This window comes from Desmodus rotundus, chromosome 4 (genome assembly GCF_022682495.2).
Source record: "Desmodus rotundus isolate HL8 chromosome 4, HLdesRot8A.1, whole genome shotgun sequence".
Lineage (NCBI taxonomy): Eukaryota > Metazoa > Chordata > Mammalia > Chiroptera > Phyllostomidae > Desmodus > Desmodus rotundus.
Genome location: NC_071390.1, coordinates 163376438 through 163403899, shown reverse-complemented (window position 1 = coordinate 163403899; position 27462 = coordinate 163376438). Strand labels below are relative to the sequence as shown.

The following is a 27462-nucleotide window of genomic DNA, read 5'->3' as shown; positions in this document are numbered from 1 at the left end:
GTTTGCGCGGGCCTTCCACAGTGATCGCCTTTTTTAGGCTCTGCAGAGAATGAATTGATTCCCATCGTTCGGCAAATATTTATTAAACACTGATACTTTTTTGGGATATGTTCCTGGTCTCATGTTGCTTACATTCTAATTTGGAGTGAAGGCGTAGAAGTTATTACTCATATGATAATTTTTAAAAAATTGTCATGTAGCCTCTTCCAAGTAATCCCCCTAGAGGAACAATACCAGTACTTTCTGATTTCATTGCACATATAAGTAAGGAATTGTATTGGAAAAGATAAATCATTATATCTGTGGTTTGAAGTAAGGGCTGAATTATGGTTGCCTGCCATGAAATTTACTAGTAAAACCTCGATTTTTAACAGCACTATATGCTTCTGAAATGCATTTTCGTAAGAGACATTGAATCTGTACGCACAGGCTTGTCAAAGTGGAGTCAGGTTGGGCAGTCAGTGTTAACTTGAAATCTCAAAGCATATGCATAACCCATAGACACAGATAACAGGGTGGTGATGGCTTGAAAGAAGGGACAGGGGGAGGAGGGCTGGGTGGAGGTGGGCAAGGGGGGAAATAGGGACACGTGTAACAGTATACACAATAAAAATAAACTTAAAAATAAATCTCCTCAAAGAAGTTAGGCCCTTCTTCCTCAGAGCCATCGAGATTTGCTACAAAGACTGGGTAATTTTTCGGGGGGTGGGGGTGGAGGAGGAAGTAGTGGACGGGATTACTATTAGCCTCTACCATGCACGACTCATTAGAACATGTCCTGAAATATGTTTAGCTCCATATCAGGCAAGCAGCAGAGCATTCCCGAGTCATTTATCAAGCTAAAGGGAAGAGGTTGTCATTGTCAAGCAGCCCCAGAGATGTGAGCAGAAATGTATCACTTTATTATTTTCCCTTTGTTCTGCAGAAAACATAATATATTGATTTTTTAAAGATTATTTAGGGTCTAAGGTGTGTCATGCTTACAAAAGTTATGAATTAAAGACCTTAAATTGTGAGGCTTTAATGACAACGAAATGCACAGCCAATGCAGAAGATATTAGTTGGAAGCAATAAATCTTGCCAGGCTCAAGGTTCTTTTATTGCTGTAGAAATATGAAGGTCGCAAGATAATACTACACCGAAAAGTATGTAAGACATTTAAAAAGATTCATCATTTTTCCTATGACATACACATACCCTTTGAAAAGATTTCCATATTTTATTTCCAGTTTGGTACTTAAATACTTTAAGTCAACCCTTTAGAAGCCCATTTGTATTTTTTGTACATTATCCAATTGCGTGTTTAACAAGTAGATGGGTGGTCAAGATTTCTGAGGGGCTGTATTTGTTTGGTGGTGCTTGAACGGCTGCAATCACTTCATTTATAATGGGGGTTAAGGAAATCCACATTGGTAGATGACCTGTTGGAGACCAGACACTGTGCCAGCTGTGTTTAGGCCGAGCACTGATGACGCTGTTTTTATGCCAATTTTCTCAGGTGAACAAAACTGAGGTTCAAAGTTTAATAACTTGTCCAAGACTGTATATTTAATAAGGAGTAGATGTGGGCTGGGACCCAGGGCTTTGAGACTTCATGGTTTCTTCTCTGTGTTTTAAAGATTGGCCAGTGGCTTCACCTAATATTTCACAGTATCTCTGCTCTTCTATAATATTAATGGGGGAATAATGTTCACATGTGCTTGATCTCGGAAAATTAAACAAGCCAAATGTTTGAAAATTGCAGATGCACCTGCATTTTAATAAGTGAGATTCTGAAAGATATTTGTATATTCAAAGATATTTATGTATGTAAATTAATATTTACTTTTAAAAATTTTGTAACTGCTCTTCCATTCTGTTGGTGGTGGCCGGAGGTGGTGGCAGTTTTGGCTGTCTCTGTCATCTTTCGTATGTAAAGATGTTTGTGTACGAAAGTGTCTCGTTAGGACCAGAATGCTTCTTCACCTCTCCGCACTCCTTCCTCACTGCTCCTCACAGAAAAGAGAGAGGCCTCTAGGCCTGAACCCTAAAAACACCTTCGCCTTCCTATGTCATCTTACCCACGAATGCGTATGTAGTGACTAAGTAGAGCAGACACAGTCCTGAGAGCTTTACCAAGAGGGGGTTGACTAGTGGACCCTCTTAGCAACCTGAGAAGTGAGGGATTGTGGCCACCCCTCACCTGAGCAACGAGGAATCTGAGGCACGCAGAGCTGAGTGACTTGCTTACTGTCTTAGAGCTAGTGAGTGGTAAAAATGGAACTTGAATCTAGAGAGAGCATCTGGTGCCAGAGACCTTGAATGTAATCACTACATTATGTGGACACCCAGATTGTATCACAGCCTCTTCTTACCTGCTGTGTTCTGTGTCAGCTCACAAAAAAGCGCTGGTGCTAAAATGTTTTTCCATCTATGTTATACCACCCCTGTATTTCCCCTAAAATATTGGATCTTCAATCGTGGTCTACCTGTCTTATATTCAGTTTGTCTCTCTCCTTAGTTATTTTTCTTCTACTTATTTTTTTTACATTTTATTTATTTATTTGAGATGGGAGAAGGGACAGAGAAAGAGAGGGAGGGAAACATCGATCAATTGCTTCTTGCACACCTCCAACAAGGGACCTGGCCCACAACCCAGGCATGTGCCTTGACCGGAAGTGGAACCTGCGACCTTTCAGTTTGCAGGCCAGCACTCATTCCACTGAGCCACACCAGCCAAGGCTCTTTTTCCTCTACTTATAAATGTGATCAGATCTCTAACATCTTAAAAAAATACCAACTTCTTCACAGTCCTCCATTTGTCAAGTGGAGCCTTTAACTCACTACATTCCTTTTTCCATTTCCCCTTCAGCTGTCAACTCACTCCTTTCCAGCTCATGCCCTAACTGCTTTCCATAACTGTCTTGCTGTCACCTCTGACTGTGAGGTTTGGACCTTTCAGCTTGGCTCTGCTGGACTTTTATAAAGCTCTGCCTCCTGAGCTTACAATAACTGCTGCCACTGTATTCTGGGTTTACCCCTACATCTCTGAACATTTCCCCATCTTTTTCACCCCTTTAGTGTTGTATCCCCAAAGCTTCTATGGAGCATGTTACCTCTTCTTCTAGTGGTCACTATGTATCATAAGAATAGTTTCAAATGCCATTTGGTTCCTGTACTTCTCTGTCTCTCAAGTCTCAATATACACAGTGTGGAATAAAAGTAGGCTTACATTTGTTCATATGGAAAATAATATAATGAACAGTAAACAAAATACAAGAATAAACTCTGTGTTCCATGTACTCACAACTGTAAACCAGCTTTTGCCCCGCCCTGTATGTGCAAAACTGAGCTCCTTATCTCCCTTTTCCCAGAACATCAACTTTGCTCCTTTTTCTGGCTTCCATAGACACACATCCACCTTTCACACTGCCTTCAGAGTCGCTACAAAAAGAGGTGTTGCTGTCTAGGGCACCCAGGTCAGTCCTTTATATATACAACCTTGCGTAGCATCCCATAGGATAAAGTGAAGGCCAATGAGCACAGCAAAAGACCCATAGCAAATGAATTCATCCATCTGTGTTTCTGGATTGAATTCCCAAGTAGTCCCTGCTCTAGCCACACTAAAATATTTGCTGTTTGCCCAGTGGAACTCTCTTTTTATCAGCCCCATGTCTCTGCACAGTCCTTTTTCTCTTCTGAAGTGTTTTTTGATTTTTCTCTATTCCTCAGAAACGCACTTATATTTCATGACTCAGTGACTCAACTCAAATGTTACTTCCTAGGCAGTGTTTTCCCTACCTCCCCTGATAACTGAGTTGTTCTCCTTGTCTTGGTCTTGATTCCACATACTCCAGTCACTTTGCATTGCAGTTAGTTTCTCTGTGCCTGCTCCTGCACTCACGTGACCTCAGAAAAAAAGATCATACCATTGAATACCCGCTGTCAATGAAAGCATGTAGGATGGTTTGAGTGATCCAGTGAGTGAATGTAAACAACAGACTTTCATGAAACACACATGTGTCATGCTCCGTGCCAGGCAGAGCTCAAGGCGCTGGGATGTGGCAAAGAGCAGCATCGGTGAAAATCACTGCTGTCAGGTGGAACTCACGTTCTGCTGGAGAAATGCAAATAATTAATAAGATACAAATGAGAAAGGCATAAAATTAGATGGTGGCAAGTGTCATGAAAAAAATGCAGGAACAATAGATGAGAAATACCAGGGGGCAATGAGGGTTGCAGTTTTAAATATGATTGTCAATGAAGGCCTTAAAAGGAGGTGATATTTGAGAAAGACCTAAAGTAGAGATGGGAGGAAACCCTTTGGGAAGTGAGGATCTCTCCAGGCAGAGACAACATCACGGATAAGGGTAGAGACATGCATAGTATAATGGAAGCACAGTGCCAGAGACTGGAATGGTGGGAAAGAGGGAATAAGGAGGTGGGGGGAAGTGTTAGATAACTTCGGAGAAGACCAGAGAAATAGATGGTGAGATTAGAGAGGACTGGAGGTTAAACTGTATAGGGGTTTCACTCTAAGTGATATAGGAAACCACTGGAAAACCAACAAATGAATATAACAATTTATGAGTTTAAAACATTTGTCTTACAGTTCCATTATGAACCAGTTACCTTTGGTAAATTTGTGACATTGGCTTTGGAAATTGCATTGAAGACTCTTGATACTGGGGTTCATTTTTGCACAAGTGTATGTTTGAAGACAGCTAATACTCACAAAGATCAGCACCACACCTCCTTCTGCAATAACATGACAGTTGTGTGAACACCAGAGGGTAGGTAGGAAAAATGCACCTGTCGGCGTCAGTGCCTGGGAAGATAGAAAGCCTGGCTGGGAGTGTGCCGCATGGCACTGGGTGACTGAACAGCTGTGGGGTGGTCCTAACTCTCTTATGTCCTATTTAACTTGCAAACAAAAGAGTATGTTATATGAGAAGTTACTGATGTAGTTATTCTGATTTAATTGATGCATTTCTTAGAAAATCTAGCATATTCAGATACATAATTTTTTTCTATATTTGTTGCTTCCCTTCTATTTTATTTCTCTGGCAGAAGCTTTTGAGGTGATCATAGGGAGGATGTCAGCATTCTGGTTTATGGATGGGTACAGAAATCATTCTGTTTGTTCTTCCTCCCAATTCCTTGGTGTAGTTTTATAGTTCCTTTGAGGTCATATACTTGTATGGTAAAAAAGAGGGTGATATTGAGTTTCCTCGAATTTGGGTGGATCAGCTTTTATGAAATGCTAAGAGTAAAGGTTCTTTGAAAGACAAAAGAAATCCAATCAGACAGCCAAGTTTATGCTAATCTGTGTTCTACAAAGATAGATAAAGTTCCTATTTCCTAGGAAGAGTCAAAAGTGGAGTTTGGGCATTAAATTATTAGATGACAGAGGTTTGTCTTTATGTGAAGAGAAAAAATTAAATTGTATGATATTTTTATCTTAGGAACAATTTTATTGAAATGCAAAGAAATACAGTAAAATACATTAAATTAAATCAAAATATATAAAATACATTAAAAGACATAAACTATATAGTGTATATACACATATATACATACATATGTAGTAGGTTTCAATGAATTTTCTGCAATATATGTGCTATTTTAAATAAATACATTGTAAATGAATTCATGAGTAAGTCCTAGATTATGTCAGAAAGTACGACTGTATGTGTCACACACAGAACTGCATTCTAAAAACAGATCAATCCCACACACTATTTTTTGGTCATGAACTTATGTGGCTCAACGGCTTGGTCTTTAGTTTGACCCCCGATCTCTGATCCCCCACAATGGAACAACACCGAGGGCTCTCTTTTCATTAAATTCTTCTTTTAAAGTATCGGCATCACCTCTCAGTTTGTATATTTGTTTGTGTGTGTGTATATGCACATACACATGCATACATACATTTGAAAATAAAACAAAACTCCTACTTCCTCCATTTTTAAAAAGTACCTTGGGTCATTCTTACGGAAAATTCTTTGGAGCAACGTGACCCAACATAAGTATAATGCAAGTCACATGTGTAAATTTACATTTTCTTGTAGTCACATTAATACAGTAAATAAAAGCAGATAAAATTAACTTTAATTCTGTATTTTTTGAACTTCATATATCCAAAATATTATTATTCAATATGTAATCAATATAAAATTATTAATGAGCTATTTTCCCATCCTTTTATAAAAAAATAAGTCTTCACACTCTGGTGTGTATTTGGTAGCAACAGCACATCACCTCAGTCTGGATTAGCCTCATTGCAAACGCTCAGTAACCACATGGAGCTTTACTGTTTACCGTATCGGACAGCACAGCTTCAGAGAATTGCTTTCGAATCTAGTGAATGAGCTTGTGATGCTAACTAAGAATATGCTTTATTTTGTGCTTATCACGTGCTTGGTACTAAGCTAAGTTCTTAAAATGTGTCATGTTATAAAAGTCATGCCGCGGGATCAAGATGTAGATAGGCTATTTTACCTATTTGGCGGGGAGAAATACCAGGATTTAGAGGTTGACATATCCACAATCCTAAACCAAGTGAAAGGCAGAACCAGTTTGATGCGCCCTGAGCGCTCGCTCTCAGAGCGTACCTGCAGACCACGCTGGAGTACCTTCCTATACACTATGCTTACTTCCTGTTCTTGTAATATAGATTGCATAATTTATTTAACTAATGATAGTGATGCACATTTATTTTTAAACTTTTATCATTATAACTAATGATAGTGAGATAAACACCTTGCTTACTTCTTGCCCAATTAAATAAAATGCAGTCTTCTTTCTAATGTTAAAGTCTTAGAAATACATGTTCAAAGGATTTTGTGATATAAATATATCACGAAACAAAATTCAGAGGTACGGTATTTGTATCCTAATCCTTCACGCCCCTTAATATCTGAGGATTGGAATAAGCATCCTTGGCACGGGTGCTTGGGAGAACTGGACGTAAAAACCACGTACTATGAAAATATCAAAGCTTTGTATGAGTGGATTTTACAAAATAATTGTATATATTTTTTTAAATTAGTGATTTTCCCTCTGAGAAAATACGAAACATTATAAGGAATAATGTATAAGGGCCATTTACTCATGATTATTCATTACTGGAAATGAATGAATGAATGAATGAATGAATAAGTAAATAAACAGGGCCAATAAAACGATAAGCTCAGCATTTCAAAGGCAAGACTCTTGCCATATCACCATTTATTCAAAGAAGGTTATTTTTCAAAAGTTATTTCCTCTTTTTTGCCTTTGCTTCCTGAACTCATGAAATGAACATCTTCATTTATTTTAGTTCTAACTTGGTGATTAAAGAAGAAGAACTCCATTTGCTTTTAATATTGCTGAAATTTGAAGATCAATTGCAGCTATTAAATTAAAATAGTTTACCCCTAGAGGACTTTCAAAGACCAAAGAAAATATTATTTTAAATGGAAAACATTAGTCTTCTATTATTACTGTGTTGGACTAGATGGCATTAGATTTTCAGATTAAAGCAGCATGCAGTTTGAAAATGTAAAGCCAGTTATAAAATATGGAATTAAAATAAACACAAAATCAAACAAATATGTTATTTCTCTCAGTCATTATAAACAGAGTCAATTTCCTGGCTCTGTATTTATCTGTTATTAGAATGAATCTACATACAATCATGTTTCAAACTTGATTACTTACCCCAATGAGAAGAACATAGATAAATAGCAAACGACAATTTAAATATATTATTTTTGGCCTAAAATGGGTATACAGTATTATTGTTAAATCTTTATTTTCTAATCCTGGGCATATAGTGATTTGTCAGTAAGATGTTTAGAAATGCACTTTACCGAGAAAGTCAAACTGGAGTTAAATTTTTTTTCTAGATAATTCACCATGGAGATCTCTCATATGTATACAATTTGTTGTCAATTATTTTGAATAGCAAAGGCTCTCTTTGATCATATAAAATCATCTACCTTATATGACATAAACATGGAGGCTTAAAACTTCTCTTAACGCCAAGCTACGTTCATTACCAAGTCAGTAAATCACAGTGTTATATCAAGTACAGCTGTTACCTCACGGGTATAGCTGTCTAGTCAGAAGTAGGAAGTAAAATCCCAGGGTGCTCTGTTAGCCTGGGATTTCAGGATCAGTTTTGTTTTTGATCCCAGTATTTCTCAAATCCCTTTTCATTAATGATGAAACAGGGTCTCAATATCATAAGCTGCTCTTTGGAAAGGGAAGAAAAAGGAAGCCTGGGCTGCTCACATCCTAGTCATGTGGTATCTCAGTTTCTTCTTGCTTTACTATATATAAGTATATACATTTTGATAAATTTACATATTTTAAAGATTAATTCACTGTGTAACCTTTACTATATGGAACAAAAATGAATCTTAGAAACAAGGAAAAAGAATACTGAGTACAAAAATGGTGGGATCCGATGCATTTGGGCAACCTCACAGAATTCACTTCTAAGTCCTCACTCAGAGTTCTTTTCTTATTTAATCCATGGTTGTATCAAAGATGCTTCTTTATTTTTCACTTCTAACTTGGTTAAAACAGCTAATTAAAATCCAAATGAGTAGTGTTAGTAATACAGATGTATTCTGATAGAAGTAGTGAATGACACTCAAATGTAAGGAAATGAATGTCTTTAAGAGAGAATTTTTATCTAGGTCCACTAAGTTATACACATTCTTCATTGACGTCAGATGCCGCTCCCTTGGGTAGCGTAGTTAGTATTTATAACGATCATGTAGTCTTCCTATGTCCTTTGTTTAATAATTCAGGTCTGTATGGCATATATTTTAGAAAAATTTCACGCAAAATGTTTAAATTTGTGTTTAATAGGTATGTTACTCTATAGAAATAATTTTCATGAGCATCAGTGAGCCATCTCTGTATCTCATTTTAAATGATTGAATTTAGTATCACAAAGTATTTATAGTTTATAACTTACCCTAGCATGTTTATTTCTTCAGCAATGCCCAATCAATTCATGACTCCAGTTTTCAAAGACATAAAAGGGAATGTTACTGCTAAATCTTTACATGACATTGAAAGAAATGACAAATGAGAATGAAATGTTAACTTTAAAAGTGACCTTAGGTGCCCTAGCTGGCGTGGCTCAGTGGATTGAGCCCCAGCCAGCAAACCAAAGGGTCGCAGGTTCAATTGGAGTCAGGGCACATGCCTGGGTTGTGGGCCAGGTTCCCTGGTGCAGGGCATGCAAGAGGCAACCACACATTCATGTTTCTCTCCCTCTTATTCTCCCTCCCTTTCCCTCTGTCTAAAACTAAAAATAAAATCTTTAACAAAAAAGGAAAAAAAAATAAAACTGGCCTTAGGTTTCACCAATCTATATTGTTATGTAAATGTGTACAACTGACCTGTTTGAATGTTTGGTCTTTTATCTCATCTGTATTCTGGCATATATTATCTGCTTGCAGAATTTCTTTTGTAATTAAGAAGAGGTTACTTACGGGAAAGTGGAGCAAGTCTGCAGGCACTTACAACAGATTCAGGTACTTGTGTCCAAGTAACAGGGAAAGTGAAGTGACATTTATGTATTAAGGCATCTCATTTCCGGCACATTACTCCTGAAAACTACCTGGAATGATAAAGTCATGGTATTGGATAACGAACGTGAAACATCCTAGTACCTTGGTACATAATCCCATTCTGCCACCTCAAATCTAAGAGCAAAAGCCTCATATCACTGGCATCTAGTGTCTTCATTTGTACAATGATCATGCATCCTTCTGACCTGGAGTAGAGGTTCTAAGTTGTTCTTATTGAAGTTTCTCTCTACCACCTTAACGTTCTGGATTTTTTCTTTTTTCTTTTTTGTTTATTTGCTTTTTTGGTTTGGTTGTTTGCTTTGTTTGTTTTGTTTATATTCCGGAACACATGTTTAGGCCCTGATAAAATTCTGGTAACTTCAGGTAACTTCAGACCTTCCCATCCAAGGTTCTGCTCTTTCTGATTTCACGCTCTCGCAGGCTTCGACTGTACATCCAGCTGAGCCATTGGACTGTATGGATGCTCTGTGCACCAAGAGAATATGTTTCTCTTTGCTTATTTTCATAATTGTATCTTCTAGACTTTACATTGGTTTAAATCTAAAGATCTAATTAAGATATCTAGGTTACCAAGGGGAAACATTAAGTTTAAATTTGCATGTGAGCACATGTATTTTATTTGCAAATTCTATGCAGTTTTTGAACCGTTTACTGGGTTCTCTTACAAGTGTGAGGTGTATGGGTGGGTAGAGGGTAGAGTGTTTTAATAGTTGAGAGAGTTGAAGAAGATATCAAAGGATTCGAGTCAATAATGACTTCAGATATTCCGATTGATTAAGTAATACTGCCTTTCCCACCTGCTGTTAATGGTTTACGGGAAGGTTGTCTGTTCTGTTTAGGCCATGTGTCAGTCAAGAGGGTGAGTCAATTATCTAACTTACATATTTATAATTGGGAAGGAGTGGGGAGGAGCCAAACTCCCTTGAGGCAGAGAAGGGAACCAAATGACGCCAGTTAAGAGACACTAGTGGGCTTGGAAAAGATGTCACAGGAAAGAGTGGCTGGGGACTTTGTACCAGTGGGATCTGTTCATGTACATGTAGGAGAAAGAGAAACCGATTCTGGTGAAAAGGCCCCCTTAATTATAAAATAGTCTGTTTTGTAAGTTAGATCTAGTATTATAACTCTCAGAAATTTGAGAGAATGTTTATATACAATTTTAAAATAGGCAATTAAAATTCAAGTTTTGGTTACTAATGTTTTTTTCACTTGCAAAGTGATTTGATTTAATAAGACTGTGATGTCTTAAATGATAACGACATAATTTGGGATTTTTACTCTTATGATAACTTCATTAGTGTACGGAGAGGAAGCACATTTTCCATTTAAGTGAGGTACTGATATATGTATGAATATTCTATAATAATGTATTATTGATATAAGTGTTCTATTATATAAAATCTCAAACATAGAGGGTAAGTTGATATAGATGTAAGTTGAAAAACAGTGGCCTATTTATAGAAGAAAAATATCTGTATTAGTAATATTTTTATTAAAAATTAACAAAATAGGATTTTCTAGAATATTTTGTCATACTTGTGTTATAACTATTGCCATTTTTATCTCATTCTCTTCAAATTGCAGTAGTTTGCAATTAATCAATGCAATTTTATTTCAGTTACAAACAGATGCATAAAATATACTATCAAAAGGATTTTAAAAGATTAATATGGGAAATAAATATGTATGGAAATGCTTAATAATCTCGCACATTAAGTTATTTATAAATGTTTGTTGGGTGAGTGTGCCCTATAACACATTTTTATTGGCATAAATCAGCATTTGATGAATTTTTGTTGTGCCACATGAAGTTTAAAATCAATAATGAGCTGTAAATATAACTTAGCCAGTGTGAATTCCCACAGTGGAAACATGTGGCCACAGAAACCTTATTTGTATCTTTTCCTTGAACAGCTAAGCTCAGCATGGTTTTACATTTAATGATACAATAGCAAGGTATGGATTTGTTAAAAAGGAAAGATAAAGTATATTTTCTGAATATGCAGTGTTGTTCCCTATGTTGTCAGATAAGAAGTAGCAGTCTGCAGTCATCCACTCTAAACTATGATCTAATCAGAACTCAAGAGCTAAATAAAAAACATGGGTGATTAGCTCCTAGTTAGTAGGAGCCCCTAGGGAAAACTTCAATGCTACAGGAAGTGAAGCTAATGATTTATCAAGTGGTAAACTTGCCTGGGAGAAAATACTGAACGGGCAAGTTCACAGTGCAGGGAAGTGCCTGTGAGACACTCCAGCCAGTCTGAGACCTTGGGCCTGCAGAACTCCAAGGTACCTTTTTACAAGGGAGCGAGATGGTAACCAAACCTGTGCGGGTTTGTCATAAAGACGCAGACTCCGATGGAAATCTTTCTTTCACTGGAGCTATGAACCTTTAGTAGCTCTGCCAACAATCAGGAAACCCTTGGTCTCCCAAAGGAGCTGAGTGAAAAAGGGTTTTAGAATTTAAAACAGCAAAGTCGGATCTTCCTAGTAGGGGAAAATTTGGTATTTATTTCGCAACTTAGAACATTGAACTAAAAATTTGAGAGGATTAAGCTTCTCAGAAAAATCTTCTTATTGCACATCTACTGAAATAAACATCAACAGAAAGGAAAATGCAAGCCGTCACACCAAAACCATTAAAGGAGCTGGCAAAATTCCAATTTGGGTAACTCACCTCCCATTCTCCATTGTTAACAGTTTTATCCGTTAAGTGATACCCACTTCAGCTTCATTGGAGGTTGTTTAATAATCTTTTAATTGTCATTGTACCTTAACCGTATGATACTCAGAATCAGAAAACCAAAGTAACAAAAAATAGTTTTAATCTATTTTGAGATGAAGTATTTGTAATACATAATTGTGTGGCTGCCATTAAAATAAATCTAATACCATGTATCAACTAATTGATAAGCTTTTAAAGCTGTAACAATTGTATCTTATTCAATCTCTAAATTTATTATTTAATTCCACAGTTGACTGTAGATACACTGTTTACTAGCTATTACAAGTACAATGTTTGCATCTTTAACTTTCAGTTGTTTAATATTGAACATGTCTGAACTTTGAAAAGTGACTAAGATTCCATCACCAAAAGCAGGTCAGAGGAATTGCCTCAGCTGTGACACATTTGGTTACTTTTCAGCTTCTCCAGGAAGCTCCATTTGCAAAGGAGGTATGAACAGGAAGACCTGAGTCACCCTGAATCAGAGATTAACACCCTGCAATTCAGTCTTGCTAAAGCAGGAAATTGGGCTCCATGTATATTGTAGTAATGGGGGGGGGAGTTTCAGAGTAGGGAGTTTTCAAGGAAGATAAGGGTTCTTTACAGTCACTGTTTTCCCATTTATGATGCCAATGAACTTATTTAACCAGATGCAGTTATGTATACACATAATATATTTTCCATCTTACCTGTGACTTGATATTCAATTTTGTTATTTGACCCTTTCCCACGTCTCTTTAAAACCAACTAAAAATGTGTCTCAGAGGGACTTTTATTTATTAACACAAAAATATAGACAATCAGGTGCTGATATTTGCTGTGAAAACAAATTGAAATAAAGTATCATTTTAAACGGAATTTCTTGTATCAAGTTTGGGGAATAAATCAGGTTTAAGAGGTGAAGATTACCCCAGATAGCCTTGAAAAAATGTAGATTTTTTCAGCCAAATCAATCTACTATTGATTAGCAATGACTTTTTTCCTATGCCTATACATTATTTAAAATAATTGAATGTGGTATACAGCACGGATTAGGGGCAAATAAATGTTTTCATAGCAATTGTTGGCAGACATTTCTTTTTTGACAAGTTTCCCATAAATAGAAGTATAATATGCATCTAGTTAAGTATCAATGAGCCCAGCAGTGAATTTTGGGGGTTATATATTTTGGGGGGCACTACATGCAGGATGGCAGGCTTGGAGACACCAGGACTTCCTGCACACGGCTTCTAGTGCTGAGCCACATCTGCCTGAGGACCCCGCTGACTTGGCTGTCACTCAGCCCCATAGGCTCCGATGGCAGATCAGGTGTGGAGATACTGCTGAGCTGTCACTCCGCATGGTTTCCTGCAAGTCAGCTATCTCTCTCCCATCTGTGTTGATATTCTTCCATGACTTTTTTTCCCTGCTTGCCTGGCATGAGTATATTTGTCTGCTAAGCGTTAATGTTTGCCTTCCCAGGTCTCCACTCAATGTCAAACTCTTCATGGGTGTGTTTTCCCTTCAGCTGCATTTGTTATCATTACTTAATTCTCAACTTTCAGGTGTTCTGTTTTAAGATACACTCTCTTATGCCTGTTAGGGTTCTTTTATGTCTTGCCTGTCCTGTTTGGAGGATCTTAATCCGTTAAGATCCACTGTATTGCCATTTTTGTCTGCCTTAAAGTTGAAATAACAACAAAATGAGATTACTTAAATATATAATGGCATATTTTTCACTTTTATGTTACCTAATTCTTTATAGCCAGGAGGTTCTTTTCATCCAGCTTTTACTTTTCAGCAAAAATGAATTTGGATGGCTGTGTTAATATTCTGGTGAGCCATCCTGCAGTCAGGGATAGATTACATGGGTGATGTTTTTAGTCCATAAAGGGATTTTCTATAGCTCAAGTTTGATTATTAGGGCTTTGTACCATTAATTGGCATTTTCAGCTACGTTCTTGATTATGCAGCTAAAATTCCATCTGAAGTGTCCGATCCTGCTGGCTTTGTACTTGCAAAACACCCATTGAATTTATTAAGAGTGGTGGATTCCTAACGGCCGCTGGAATGAGCATGGTGAGTATTCTGAGCGGAAAATTGCAGGGCTGATGATTCAAGTACACCGTGCTCTGACTCAAGGGCCATGAGCAGCTTCCTCCAGTTACAGATTAACATCATCTCATGCTCTGTTTTCAAACAAGGAATGTCTGTTCTAAAAGTAGATCCTACAGATACGGCTAATGCACCAAGTTCCAGTTGTCCTTGCTTAACATAGTCCATCAGGTTTTCTTTCCTTTCAAGAAATAAATATTGCTTTCATGTAGTTTGGAAGATTTCCTTAGTTATGAGGTTGTGGTTTGAAATTTGTTTAAGACTTCCTGCTTTTTAATAATAAATACAATTGAGTGTCATAACCCTATTATGCAATGTGTGCATTACAGAAACTGCTTGGGTGAAGTAAATGGAAAGAGAAACATGAAACTCAGGTGGGAATAAAGCACTCAGTGATAGCATATACTTTTCTCTATAGATTCATTCATCTCATGAAACTGAGTGTCTACATTGTACGGATCCCACTTCTAGTGTAGAAGTAAAATTAAAGTTTAAATCTGTGCTTCGGATTATTACAAACTACAAGCCTGTTACAATTCCTATTAAATACGTGGGAATATCATGCAGCTTCCTTACTGAGTAAATGGAGAAGTGAACAAACATTTTATTTAATAATTACCCCAAGATTTCATTGGTTACTGCTGAAATTGTACAATGAATCAAATTTTGGGAAAGAACAGATAGTTTGTCTTTAAAAAACAACCAGTATATACTTCAAGATTTATTAGTAAAGACACTAGGCAAGATATAAGCTTATAGGCCTACTTCATACCACTACATTTTTTTCCCACTGAATCCCACTAGTGAGCAGGTGGCTTAGATCTCAGTGTGACAATTTAAAGTGTAAACACACTAAATATGGGTCTTCTCTTTTCTGAGAAGGTCATGTCATAAAACTTTATTCCATTGGAAGCTAACATTTCATTGACAAAATAAGTTATCTGAATAGCTTAAACAGGACACATATGTTATTTGATCTATTTATTGTCACCAGATGGAAATGTTCCTTTACATTTATTATACTTAATCTGTCCTTCTTATTTTGAACTAATTCATAGTTTTTTCCTAACTACATAAAACTGACCATATTTGAACAGTTCTACATCTGAAAAATGACTATTGTTAAACTGCAATTATAGTGAAATGTAAGAGCTTTTCTTCATTGTCAACAAAACAAAACAAGACCATATACATTAGCCCTTACTTTCTGAGACTCCATCCAAAAGTATTTAGCAATTTGGCTGTACCCATGTTCAGAATACCCATACTTTGATTCCAGAATCTGCGTGCCATGAGGTTCTCAGAGAATCCTAGCATTCATTAAGTAGGGAGGGTTTAGAATTTGGTCAGTTCTATTTTCCTGGCACCTAAAATCTGCATTTCCTTACTTGGGCTGTTGGATGTTCACAAAATAGAAAAGTGGAAGATTGTATACATAAATATGATTTTATTTTGCAAGAAGACATTAAAACTTCCAATATTTTATAGCTTTATGACTTTAACTAATCTCATATTTTCCTTAATGATTATAGCTGTTAGGAATGAGAAATAAACAGGAAACTATTTTCTGTATTAAATTGTATATGCCTTTTTCTTTTATAAAATAAGTTTTATCATAAAACCATAACACTAACATAAAATTATACAAGCAGAAGACAAATTATATGTGGCCTTCTTATTAAACTTCTGTAGATTAAGATTTTGATTTTCTCTAACTAACTTATTAATATGTTTCAGTGCTAAAACCAAAACAGTGGATTTACTTAACACTGTTCAATTGACAGTAAGAGAGAAAACAACTCAGGATATACTAGTATTGTGCTAAAGTGGTGAATACATGGAGCCCAATTTTTAGAAATGAATGAGGTGGATTGGAAGTTCAATGCCACCAGTCTCTCTCTCTTCCCCGCCCCCCACCTCCAATCTCTGTGCATCCACTTCTTCCTAGATCATCTGGGGATGATCTTTTTTTTTCTACTTGCAAGACTGGTACATCAACCTGTAAGTTTTTCCGAGGAACCATGCTCTACCCACCTCCTGCTCCACTGTCCTTAGTGTCTGGTTTTCCTTCTCATCGTCTGAAGTTGGTGTCTCCTCTGCCAACCTGTGTTTCAGACAGAGAGGAGGAAGAGAGTCAGGAAGTAAAAGGAAAATTTCCCTTGCTCCCATTTCCCTCCTATCCTGGGAAGCATTTCCTCTGCAAGAACTTTTTTCTGTATATCATTGGCCAGAAATTTGTCACACGATTTCCCTACTGTATTATTATTATTATTATTATTTTAAATCTTAGTTTTGATGGTGTGGAAGACAGAGAAGGAAGCCAAGGGTATTCTCTGCTTTAGTGGGCCTGGAAGTAATAACTCAGCCCTTGGTACCACGTGCCTGTAAGACCTTCTACACTTGCTTGCTTTACTTGGACGGTTTCAGCATTTTCTTTGTTCGACTGAATGACTCCAATGTCTTTTAACTTTCTTAATAAGGTTGCTTTTCGACTTTTTTTCTGACCTGTAGAGTCCCCCTTATTGATTTTCTTTCAATCCATATCCTCACACATACCTATGAGGGTATCTACCTACCTATTCTCAAGGGGATACCTAAGAACCATTATTGTTCTCTCTTCTATCTCTTTTACATTTTTATAGATGAGACCAGAAGGGTCTGTAGAGGCAAAACTATAAAGCAAATCAGTGAACCTCAACTATATTTCATGTGTCTTGACTCTCAGGCCTAGCTTTTTCGTACGCATTACTAAATACTAAGTTTTGGTGTTGATATATGTCAAAATTTAGGAGGATAATAAAACCACTGCTATATAAAGTACGTATTTAAAAAAAACTCTTGGAATCACCACGCTATAATTTTAATTCCTCAAAGTGCTAGAAGTTCACCAGTAAAATTGGAGGCATTCTGTCTAGTCTTTCAAATCAGCAGATGCTCGCTGAGTGCCTGCTATGTACTAGGTGTTAGAGAAGCAGGGGTACACCAGTGCACAAGAAAGAAAAGCTTTAGACCTCAATAGAAGTGATGTACCAGATTTTATTGAGTGCATGCATTGATTTTCATACACTAATCAAATATTTATTAAGGGTGTGTTTGTGTCACGGACAGGATATACAGTTCATGATAAGAAAGATAAGATTCTTGCTCTTACTGAGGAGTGAAGGCAAAATAACTTGTTTTCTAGGGATACGCAATATGAACTCAGATATCCTTTCCTACTTCTTATTAACTAGTGCAGTGAGGGAAACACACGCATCCACACAGGCATATTAATCTGGTGATTAGAGTAAATTCTGCCTTGTTTTAATTTTTGATATCTTTTACCTGGGTGCACCGTTTAGTTGAACTTAAAAATAGATCTAGATTTAGGTGTAAATTTATTGGACTGAATTCTAACAGCTTTGACTCTCTCTACCTTTATTCCTTTTTTTTAATTGAATTTAACTTCAATGAAATCTTTTTTATTTGTTTAAGTCTATTTCTGTCTAGTAAGGAAGTTGAAATTGATCATGCCTTGACTTTGTGGGCCATCAGAGAACCGTGACATTCCAGGGTATTGATTTTGTGGTGTTAAAGAGTGACGGACCTAGTGTTAAAGTGCCGAGAGAGAATTGGGTTTCAGGTTGTACACCATAAGCAGTCTTGACTTTTGCTGAGGCATAACTAGCTTTTCAAAGGAATGGAAGAAAATGTAAGCCTTAGGTAAGTCGTGGAAAGATTAGTTGAAGACAGAATTGTATAATCATGCATATAAGAACACAAATTACACGTGTTATAATTGTATAACTACATATCTATACACGTACACAATCTAGAGCATATATATGTGTGTGTGTGTGTGTGCACGCATCTGGAAAGTATACCCTTTGGTAAGAATATGGAGTAGTATTTCAAGTCAGTATGACTTCAACTTTTCAGAACATGCTTCTCCTCAAGGTTTTGGAAGTTGCTTGGTAGTATTTGAAGTTTTGTCTTCTTTCACACTCTTCTTGTAATTATCACTTTGCATTTTGCTTCTGTTGTGCTTTCACTTGGGCAGGTACTGTAGGATATGAGTTATGATGCCCACAGTGCAGAAGGGCCAGAGGGCTGCAAGGGCAATGCCTGGCAATTGTTTCGTTACCCTCTGAGGCCACAGGGTGTTGACAAGTGCATTACAATAGCTCTGACACCCATGAACTGAGGAAGAGTAACCATGGTCATCTTTCAGTGTCCCATTTTTCTTTGGGTTTTTTCTTTTCCGATGTAATGACCTTTAGCAAACACATTGAAAGTACCATTTTGATTGTGTGAGTATTGTGTGGAAAACTCTACTGAGCTAAGCCCAAGTGTATCTTTGGAAACTAATCAGAGGTGCACCAGATTCATTGACTTAAACCAATCCATCATAGTCATCTTTTAATTTATTTTTACATGTTCTTCCAAGTTCCCATTCTTTAATAAGACTTTGCCCTGCAAAGAAGAATAGGAATGTATTTTATAATGTATGTTTGTTCTGTTTTCTAACAACATAAGTATTTTGCTTAAGCAGATTTGCTAGGAAGTGACAGCTTTGAAAAATTGGACACAGGAGCCGCTGGAAGCATTTCAGTTCCAGGCAATCTCAATAGTGCAGAAGGGGAAAATGAAATATTACCGTGTTTTAAAGATGACAGTTTTGTCAAAGATTCCCTTTCCCTCTTTGGCTTAAAACAAATGGAATAAATCAAGTGTATCTGTTCAAAATATTCATGTGCACTCACTGAGAAAGCACTCCTTTCTAGGAGTGTTTTTTCAGAGACAACCAATAAAAAATTGTCTTTTAAAAATGTATCTTGCGTTGAGAAGATTGTCTTTTTCTTGGCTCAATTATTAGTTTGGCACATTTTTGAGGTCATGGGATTTCACAGGAACACAGTGGTGCTTTTAAGAAGTGAGGAAAACCTAAAGGCTTAACGCTATCTGAATATATCATTATGTACTCACATTGGATGCTCTTCGGAAATGTAATGATGTGATTATTATTGGGGGGAGTTGTGTGAGAAAGGGGGAAGAGACAGAGGGAGGGAGGGAGAGAGAGATGCAGGTTGAGAGAGATTTAACAAATCTTAGATGCTAAATGTTTTGTGGAGATGTAACACATCTGATAATGTTGGGTAGATCTGAAAAGGCCGAGCAGTTTGACCAAACCTGCTTTGAAGAACAGCAGTTCCATCACTGACCAGAGAGGCAGTGGTGTGCAGCCTAGCGAAGAGCACAGGCACTGGGTGAGACTTCCTGGGCTTAAAAATCTAATGCTACCATTGTTCAGAGTTTGATTTGAAACAGTTAATTTCTCAGTTCCTGAGTTTTCTCTTTGTTAAATGGGGTTAATGATCGTATCTACTTCCTAGAGAAGTGTAACGTTAGCCTGAGTCCTTTCCTAAACACTCAAGAGAATGTAAGTGATTATTAGTCATTAAAAACTCTTAACATAGTATGAGGTGAAGAATAGAAATAGAAATTTAAAAAAAACCAAAGGATGAAATATAAGTTCAGACATTTCAAAAAGCCTGTACTGTGTGTATAGCTGTTTCTTTCAGGATACTAGTAAATGACCAGTGGTCACATGTTTTTAAGCAAAAGAAGCATTGCTGATTATCACTTATGTCATACATGTTTTGAGGCATACTTAAGGAATTATACCATAAGAAAATTACTGGTAATTTTTTGTCTTTCAGATACCACAATATAATTGGTTAACTGAGTTCATGTTCACAGGTTGTTCTTGGGTTACCAAATAATCAGTTAACTGACTTCACGTTCACTGGTTGTTCTTGGGTTTTGCTAAGCTACAACACTACGAAGAGACATCTGTGTCTTGCAGGTGAATGTGTATTTGAATTATAATTTCTTTCAGCTCACCTTTGGTAAGACTGGTTATGTCAGTACTGTTACTTTCTGAAACAACTTTCACTTAATATGCTACATTCATTAATTATCTGTTCCCTTGTGTGCTTAAAATGCCTCTCATCAAATAGTTACCTGGTATTATACTTTACCTGGATTATCACCTGAATCAGCCCCAAGAAAAATTGATTCATTATGGTTTGCATTTTTTTTAAATCATACGATCTCACTATATTTTTACTTCATTTTAGGGCCTATCAGCTTTTCATGTTGATAGGATTGTCTTTTTTTTTTTTTTTGTATGGTAGGATTCTTGGTATGGTTTGGCTCTGAGCCACATACCTATCCTCTTAACTCTTTGGAAACATTGATGTACTTTTCATTGCATTAGTTCATACTTAGCTTTATTGCCAAGATGACAAAGGTCACTTCAATCAGGCACCTCATTGTGCCTTTCTTCCCTGTGGGTTTCTAGTATCTTATAGTTAAGTATCATAAAAAAATGTTCTGCTTCCATTGACAAAAAGCAAGCAGAGAACAAAAACCCAATTATTTGCAGCACATAAAATCCTTATGATAATTTGGTAGACTTTAATTAAACTAATACATCACATTGTACTTATAAGACAAAGAAGCAAAAAAGAAGCAAATAATCTTTCTTCTCTGTTAAGAAAAACTATTTTTTTATTAAACATTCTAAGACTTGTGACCTACTTTAAAGTGTAAGATTTACAGCCCTTTTCCTGCAAGACATAGTGAAAAAGTTCTATGTGGTATCGATTGAGACCACCTCCCCCCAAATTGAAATCAAGCTCTAAAAAAGCTTGGTTTAAAGTGACCTTTCACAAATGTTGTTAAGATTTTACAAACTCTTCAAAATAAAAAATATGTTCTGTAGCAACACTTTTATTACGAAGAATCTTATATTAGAATTTAAAATATTTGCTGTATTTTTTTTGCATTGCCATTGATTCTTTTTGATGAGCTCACTGAAATTATTAATACAGAGTCCATTGTCAGTTCAAAACGGTCTGTGTAATATATACCTTCCCTACATTTCACAACTGGAATGACCTGGAATTATAGATAGTTGGTCCTTATTTAAATAATTTCATCCCCAAATCTTCCATTTCCTCAAGATGTAATTCCCACCGTCTCCATGGAAGTAAGCCACTGAATTGCAAGAGGACACTGAGTTTTAATACTGGGTCTGCACTGTTATATTGAATATGTCTTGTCACCCCTCTGAGCCTCAGTATTTTCATTGGTAAAATGAATAATTTCATAGAGAATGATTCCAGGTGACTTCTTTATCCCTGAAGTGGTATTTCCACATTAGTTATTAATGTAATGTCTTTCTGTGCACCAAAAGTCAATATTTTAATATGCTTATATTGATCCTGAAATCTATGGCTCTTAGTATTTACAAAAGTGTTTATGAGAACATTTCTGGAAATTCATAGTGATCAAAAAGCATAGAGTTTTGAAGCTGGTCAACCACAAATCATATTAAAAGCGAATTATATCTGACTTAGAAATTCGTGTATTATTAACCAAAGGACCACTTAATCACTGTGCCAATTCTTACACTTTTAGTATATCTTTTCAGAGGCAGGAAACTGGTTGGTTGGATTTTGTAATTTTGTTCTATCTCACTTTTTCAAGACTCAATTAATTCTTTGAACATTTACACCATTTCCTCTTTAGTGGATCAAACTCTCGGTGAGTTTATCCATCATCTGGAAACACTTTGACTACTTTGTACTCCCCTCTGTGGGTTTTAAGACTCCCTACGTAGCTCTCAATTTTTCAGGCACACGATTGCAATTTCAGTAGCATTTAAGAACTGCCGGGTCTGTTGTTCACTTCATCTTCTCATTAACATCGAGTCCCCGTTTCTCTCAGGCAGTTTATTGCTCTGGCACATGAGTACTAGCTGGTACTGCTTTTTGTTTCCAAGGTGGCCAGTTTTTATGGTCTGAAGAGGATAATGATCATAGCTTAAGTTTGCTTCATTTTACATTTTTATTATGAGCTTTTGGGATGGAAATGAGCAATTGCTCAACTTTGGCCAAATATAATTGCAATCATAAAGCTGGGATCCATTTTAATGTTTTTGCTTACATAGTGCATAGCAGTTTCTTTGGATTGATTTCGATTCCTCCCTGATTTGGAAAGAATGTTTCTCTTTAAAAAATATTTTATTTATTTATTTTTAGAGAGAGGGGAAGGGAAGGAGAGGGTGAAGAAGAGAAACATCAATGTGCGGTTGCCTCTAGTGTGCCCCGCACTGGGGACCTGGCCTGCAACCCAGACACATGCCCTGATTGGGAACCTAACCAAGGGCCCTTTGGTTCACAGGCCGCTCAAATCACTGAGCCACACCAGCCAGGGCAGAACGTTTCTTTACAATATTTTTTAAATAAAATACGAAAAAAAATAAACTTATGAAATAAGTTACACAAAACTTAACGTAAGAATAGTATCTTGTGGAGCCCAAGTCTTCGGCTTCATTGTGTTAGTTTTAGTACCTAGTTGTTTTAATTGCCTACTTGGCTTTCAACAGTTACCTACTTTGTCCGTGTATTTCTCATTTAAGATATGCAGGACAGTTTCGTTGTCTTTGTAATTATTACATTAGTTCTTTTTATATGTAGGCTTGAGCTAAGTGGAGCTGCTTTCTCCACACTGGAGATGAATGGCATTATGGGGATCCCTGGTTTAGGCAGGGAAATCCACTCACTGCCTCCCAACCTCACTTTGTATCTTCTTCACAACATGGACTTTCTAGGAGTGCAGTTTTCCTTCATTTCCATTGAGCTCAAGCTCACCTGTCTCTTAAGACCCAGCCTAAGTTCAACTAGTCAATGAGCCTTCTCCCTGCTACCCTCTGTGCAGTCTCCTCTTATTCTTTGGAGCCCTCAGAGTCTTACCCACAGGGTTCTTAATCTTTTTCTCCCAAGGTTAGTCACCTGTTTATATGTATGTATTTGCATATCATTCCGAAGGATAGATAAAACTTCCTCAGAACCAGGGCTGGGCCTTATGGTGTTTTGTGTGTGTTCCTCCGCCTCCTAAGAAGCCACTCACAGGGTTGCACTCTGGAACCTTTGGCGTTCCTTCTAACTCCGAAATCCCACGATTCTAACAGCCGGTAGTCAGTCAATAAATATTGATCACTGGGCTATGCAACCTGAAGCATTCTTTTGTTAGGATCTATGATGAGGAATTGTATTGATATTATCTAACCCCGTTCCTTCCATGGCCAATTCAGTGGTTGACTCACAGTGTAAAAGGCTTCTTTTCTGAAGAGTGTAGTTCAGACACTGCCAATGAATGGCCTCTTTGTGTGCCCGCGTTCTCACCCATGTAAATGGGCACAGACTTCCCTTCCTCTGAATGGATAGAGTTTGTCTTATTTGTTACTTTTTCTTTTGGCAATTTAGACAGCTTGAAGGTATGTCGAAATTGCTTCCTGGGATTTCATGAGTTTAAATATTTACGACAGAATCCTGCATATAATAAGCAATAGGTTTCTACAACTGAGCTTCTTAAACATATTTAATTTATAATAGTTTGGGTAACTTGCATAGGTTTATTTATTATTCCTCAAACCATGGCAAAAATGAAGACCTTCACAATTATAACTTAGCTGATTGTCTTTCAAAAGTTCAAAGTCAGATTTAAAACAAAAGACTTATGAGAAAGCGGTGTAGAGGAATAAATACGAGATTTGGTTGGCACTCTGCCTCAGCCTTGTCTCATCTGTGTGTTTTACATAAGAAGATCAAGCTCTCCGAGCTTCAGTTCCTTCATACGCAACATAAACAAAATTATAATTTCTACTTCATAAGGACTCTGTGAGGTTAGATTAGAGAGTTAGGTGAAATCTTATAATAAACTTCTATGTGGGTGTCAATGTTACTAAAACCATTATAATTTGTGCTGTGGGTACATCATTTATATAAATGAAAAAGAAGTAAAAGACCAAATACCATTCAGAATTGTCCTCCTCGTAGTCCTGCACTCACCAAATCCCACGCTTACCTTATGTTTATGCTCTGTTTCCTTTCAATTGATTTTCTAGTATTTAAATAATAACATAAACTTTCAGTATTAATAAATGACTATGTCCTGGTTCAACTCCTGTGTTATTTATTTATGCTCAAAAATGTAAACCTTGATTTCTCATTCCTAGATTGTGGAAACTAACATCAATATGTTTTCCTGTGTCGTGGAATAGACTCTGCTTTTATTTTGATACCTTTTACTTTTCCCTAGATTTGAACATCAGTCAAGGAAAAAAATGAATATTCATAGAAACTTTTACATATTGCCAATTATATGCAAACACATTCAACAGATACTTGTACGTAATCTACACCAATTACATAGGTGCATGATTTAGTTTTAAAGTACGCCTAGTAAAAATAAGTAGCAAGATAGATACATATGCCTTTCAAAATATATATATTTCCTTGTTAATTGTTTTGAAGTTTTTTCAGAATTATTAACCACACGTCTGTTCCTCTGTGTGTGTTGTACAATGTATTCTTGTGCCTAAACCTGAATCCTATTTCTGTTTTCTGTATAATTGCTTTCTTTTCCCTAGTACTAGTCACTAATTGTTGGCCAGGGAGGTCTGGAAAAGAACATAGCTTTCATTAAAGTATTAAAGTTAATGTTTTACTGATAGTTTTCATTAATTAAATCCCAGCTTATTTCAGTCTCTTTGGTTCAGAAATAAATGTTACCAGACTGAAGGGGTCCATGTGCTTAAGTGCAGCAAAGCCCAATAAGAGACACAAAGGGGAGTTTATAGCCAAGAAAGTAAGGGTTTGTTAAGGAGATGGTGCTGTGCCCGGAGTCCTAGGTAACTCATGCTCTAACACCTGGCTCCCTGATGGCTTCCGGGGGATGGGTTACGCAGGGAAAACTCATTAATCACAGTGACTAAGGGAGTTAGGTCATGGCCAGGATCGTGGTCTTCACTGATTGGGCAGTGCTCTGGTCGGAGGCAGCTGGTCAGTGCATCTGGTCGTAATGTCAGCCGTGGCCTCACTTCATCGGGTTTCATGAGGAAGTGTCCTCTGGGGTTGTTCTGGAACTGATACACAATTAGATGTTATCACTAGTTGGACAGAAACTCTGTCTCCATGGGCAACAGACTCAAGGAACTACCGGATGCTGACCACAGCTTCATTGCCCTAAGCGCATAATGATTAAGCAAGGAGGAGACTGGTGGGTGAGTCAGGGTGCTAGGTGAGGCCAGTTTGAATCCAAGGAAAAAATCAAAATAAAAGGCCAGATGAAAGAAAATACAGTTTTTGCTTTCTGCATGGTTACAGAAAATGAGTGAGATGTTCGAATGGCCTGGTAGGAAGTGCTCCAGGAAATGACTTGCTTTTATCTTGTGTGTGTGTGTGCGCGTGTGTGTGTGACTTGTCGCCTAGGTGATAGAACAAATTGAAGGAAAAGGTGGAATGGAGAAAACAAAAGCTGTGTCCATACAGCTTCCTGTGACTTGGGCCTGACCAAGAGATGGGTTGGGTCTGATTGAGCAGAGCCTATCTCCTCAGCAGCAGTGATGGGGAAATTGCTTCCACGACCACTGCAATTAGCTGATTCAAATCAAAACAAACACCCTGTAACATCCCAGTACCCTCACCTACAGTTTTCAGAATGGGGATTCCTAAGTAGTTCTCCATGGAGTATTGGTATGCACTTTTGGTTTTAAATATTAATCTTTAATTGTGAGGAAAGAATCTATTTGTCTTGGCTTTAGTGACAGGTGAATATTAGTGCACAAATCCATTTCTTTAGTGCCTCGAAGCTTAAAACCACAAAAACTTGAAGTCTGCTTTTACATAGTTAACCTATGAAATGAGTTAGATTTGTTCCTCAGTAACATTTGGGTAAGATAAATTTATTATGGTGTGTGGCAGTATGGTGACTTCATTACTTAAATGCATTTTATTTCTTGGGTTTGCTTTTAAATTAAAAGTATGTCAGGTCTTGAAAATAGAAAATGAAACATGTTGATACCTCCAATTTTCTATGTTTTTAACAATTATTTCACTTGTTTGTTTATTTGTTTTAAAAAACTTACAGCAATTGTACATAGTATTATTTCTTTAAGGAAAGAAGAGAGTGGCTGTCATATGGCAAGAATTAAAAGGAGAAGGTTAGTGAGGTTTTCGATGGATAGACTAAATTTAAGAAACGACTAGGAAAAAATGATCAAACTAATAGCTAGTGAAATTTATTGCAGTTAAAAAACCATGTCGCCTAAGGTAATCTACCATATGACAAATAATAGAAAGAGATAACCACATGATTTCAAAATATTATATTAGATAATAGTGATAGTATGATAGGACAAGTAACGTGATTTCCTTAATTAGCTATTCCTAAACATGCCTTCATTCGTTCAACAGCTTTCATTGAGGGCCAACTACGTGCCAGGATGGAGACGGAAGCAGCAAACACAGTGGACGTGATGTTTGCCGTCAGGGAGCACATTGTGGCCTCGCACAGGATGTGCGAGTTAAACGAATAAGTTCACACGATAGTTAAATATCTGATAGATTCCGTGACAACATAGCCTATAGTAAGAGCACATAACAGAAACATCTAGCACAGTCTTGGTCTGCATTAGGGCTGCATCGTGGCTGGTTTTGGAAAAAAGCAACATCTGAAACTTTCAAATATTTAGCTTTCACCTGTGTACAAGCAGTTTCGAAATGAAATATGCAGTGACCTAGCCTGTGTAAAGTGAGATAAACTTTGTTTATCTTAAACATAAAATCTAAACCAGAAGATTCACTTAGCATACATAGTGTGGTAAAGTGTGCTGCTGTGTAATTGAGCAGAACATCCCGACTTACGTTAGATTTCAGAATTGTTAGAGAAAGAAAAAGATTTGTTTCATTTCTAGGAAAAGATAAAATTAATTGAAAATTAAGCTGCTTTTATTTGTACAGCTAATGTTAATAATCTATGGTCAAAGCAATTGTAATATCTTCTCTCGAGTGTAAACAACTTTAAAATTAGTACATTTTTTGTCACTTACTTTAAAAATGAATTGATCAATTATTCAGTGAAAGAAATCATTTTCTTTTCTAACACTGACTCTTGTGCACTGATGATGCATTGTTACATTGGAAAATGGGAGAGATAGTCTTCTTCTCTGATTCTAATTTT

General features: G+C 36.8%; 1 protein-coding gene across 7 annotated transcripts in view; it reads left to right on the top strand.

The window, feature by feature from the left end:
• PCDH7 (protocadherin 7) overlaps window positions 1-27462 on the top strand; it is a 403653-nt gene that overhangs the window by 36126 nt on the left and 340065 nt on the right. Inside the window, exon 2 of one of the 7 annotated variants that reach the window (XM_045182598.2) lies at window positions 26697-27176. The exons of the other annotated variants lie outside the window; for them this stretch is intronic. Within the exon in view, the coding sequence (XP_045038533.1) occupies window positions 26697-26759 (63 nt within the window). The 3' untranslated portion in view covers window positions 26760-27176. Of the gene's footprint in view, window positions 1-26696; window positions 27177-27462 lie in introns of those variants that run through there. 7 annotated transcript variants of the gene reach the window in all.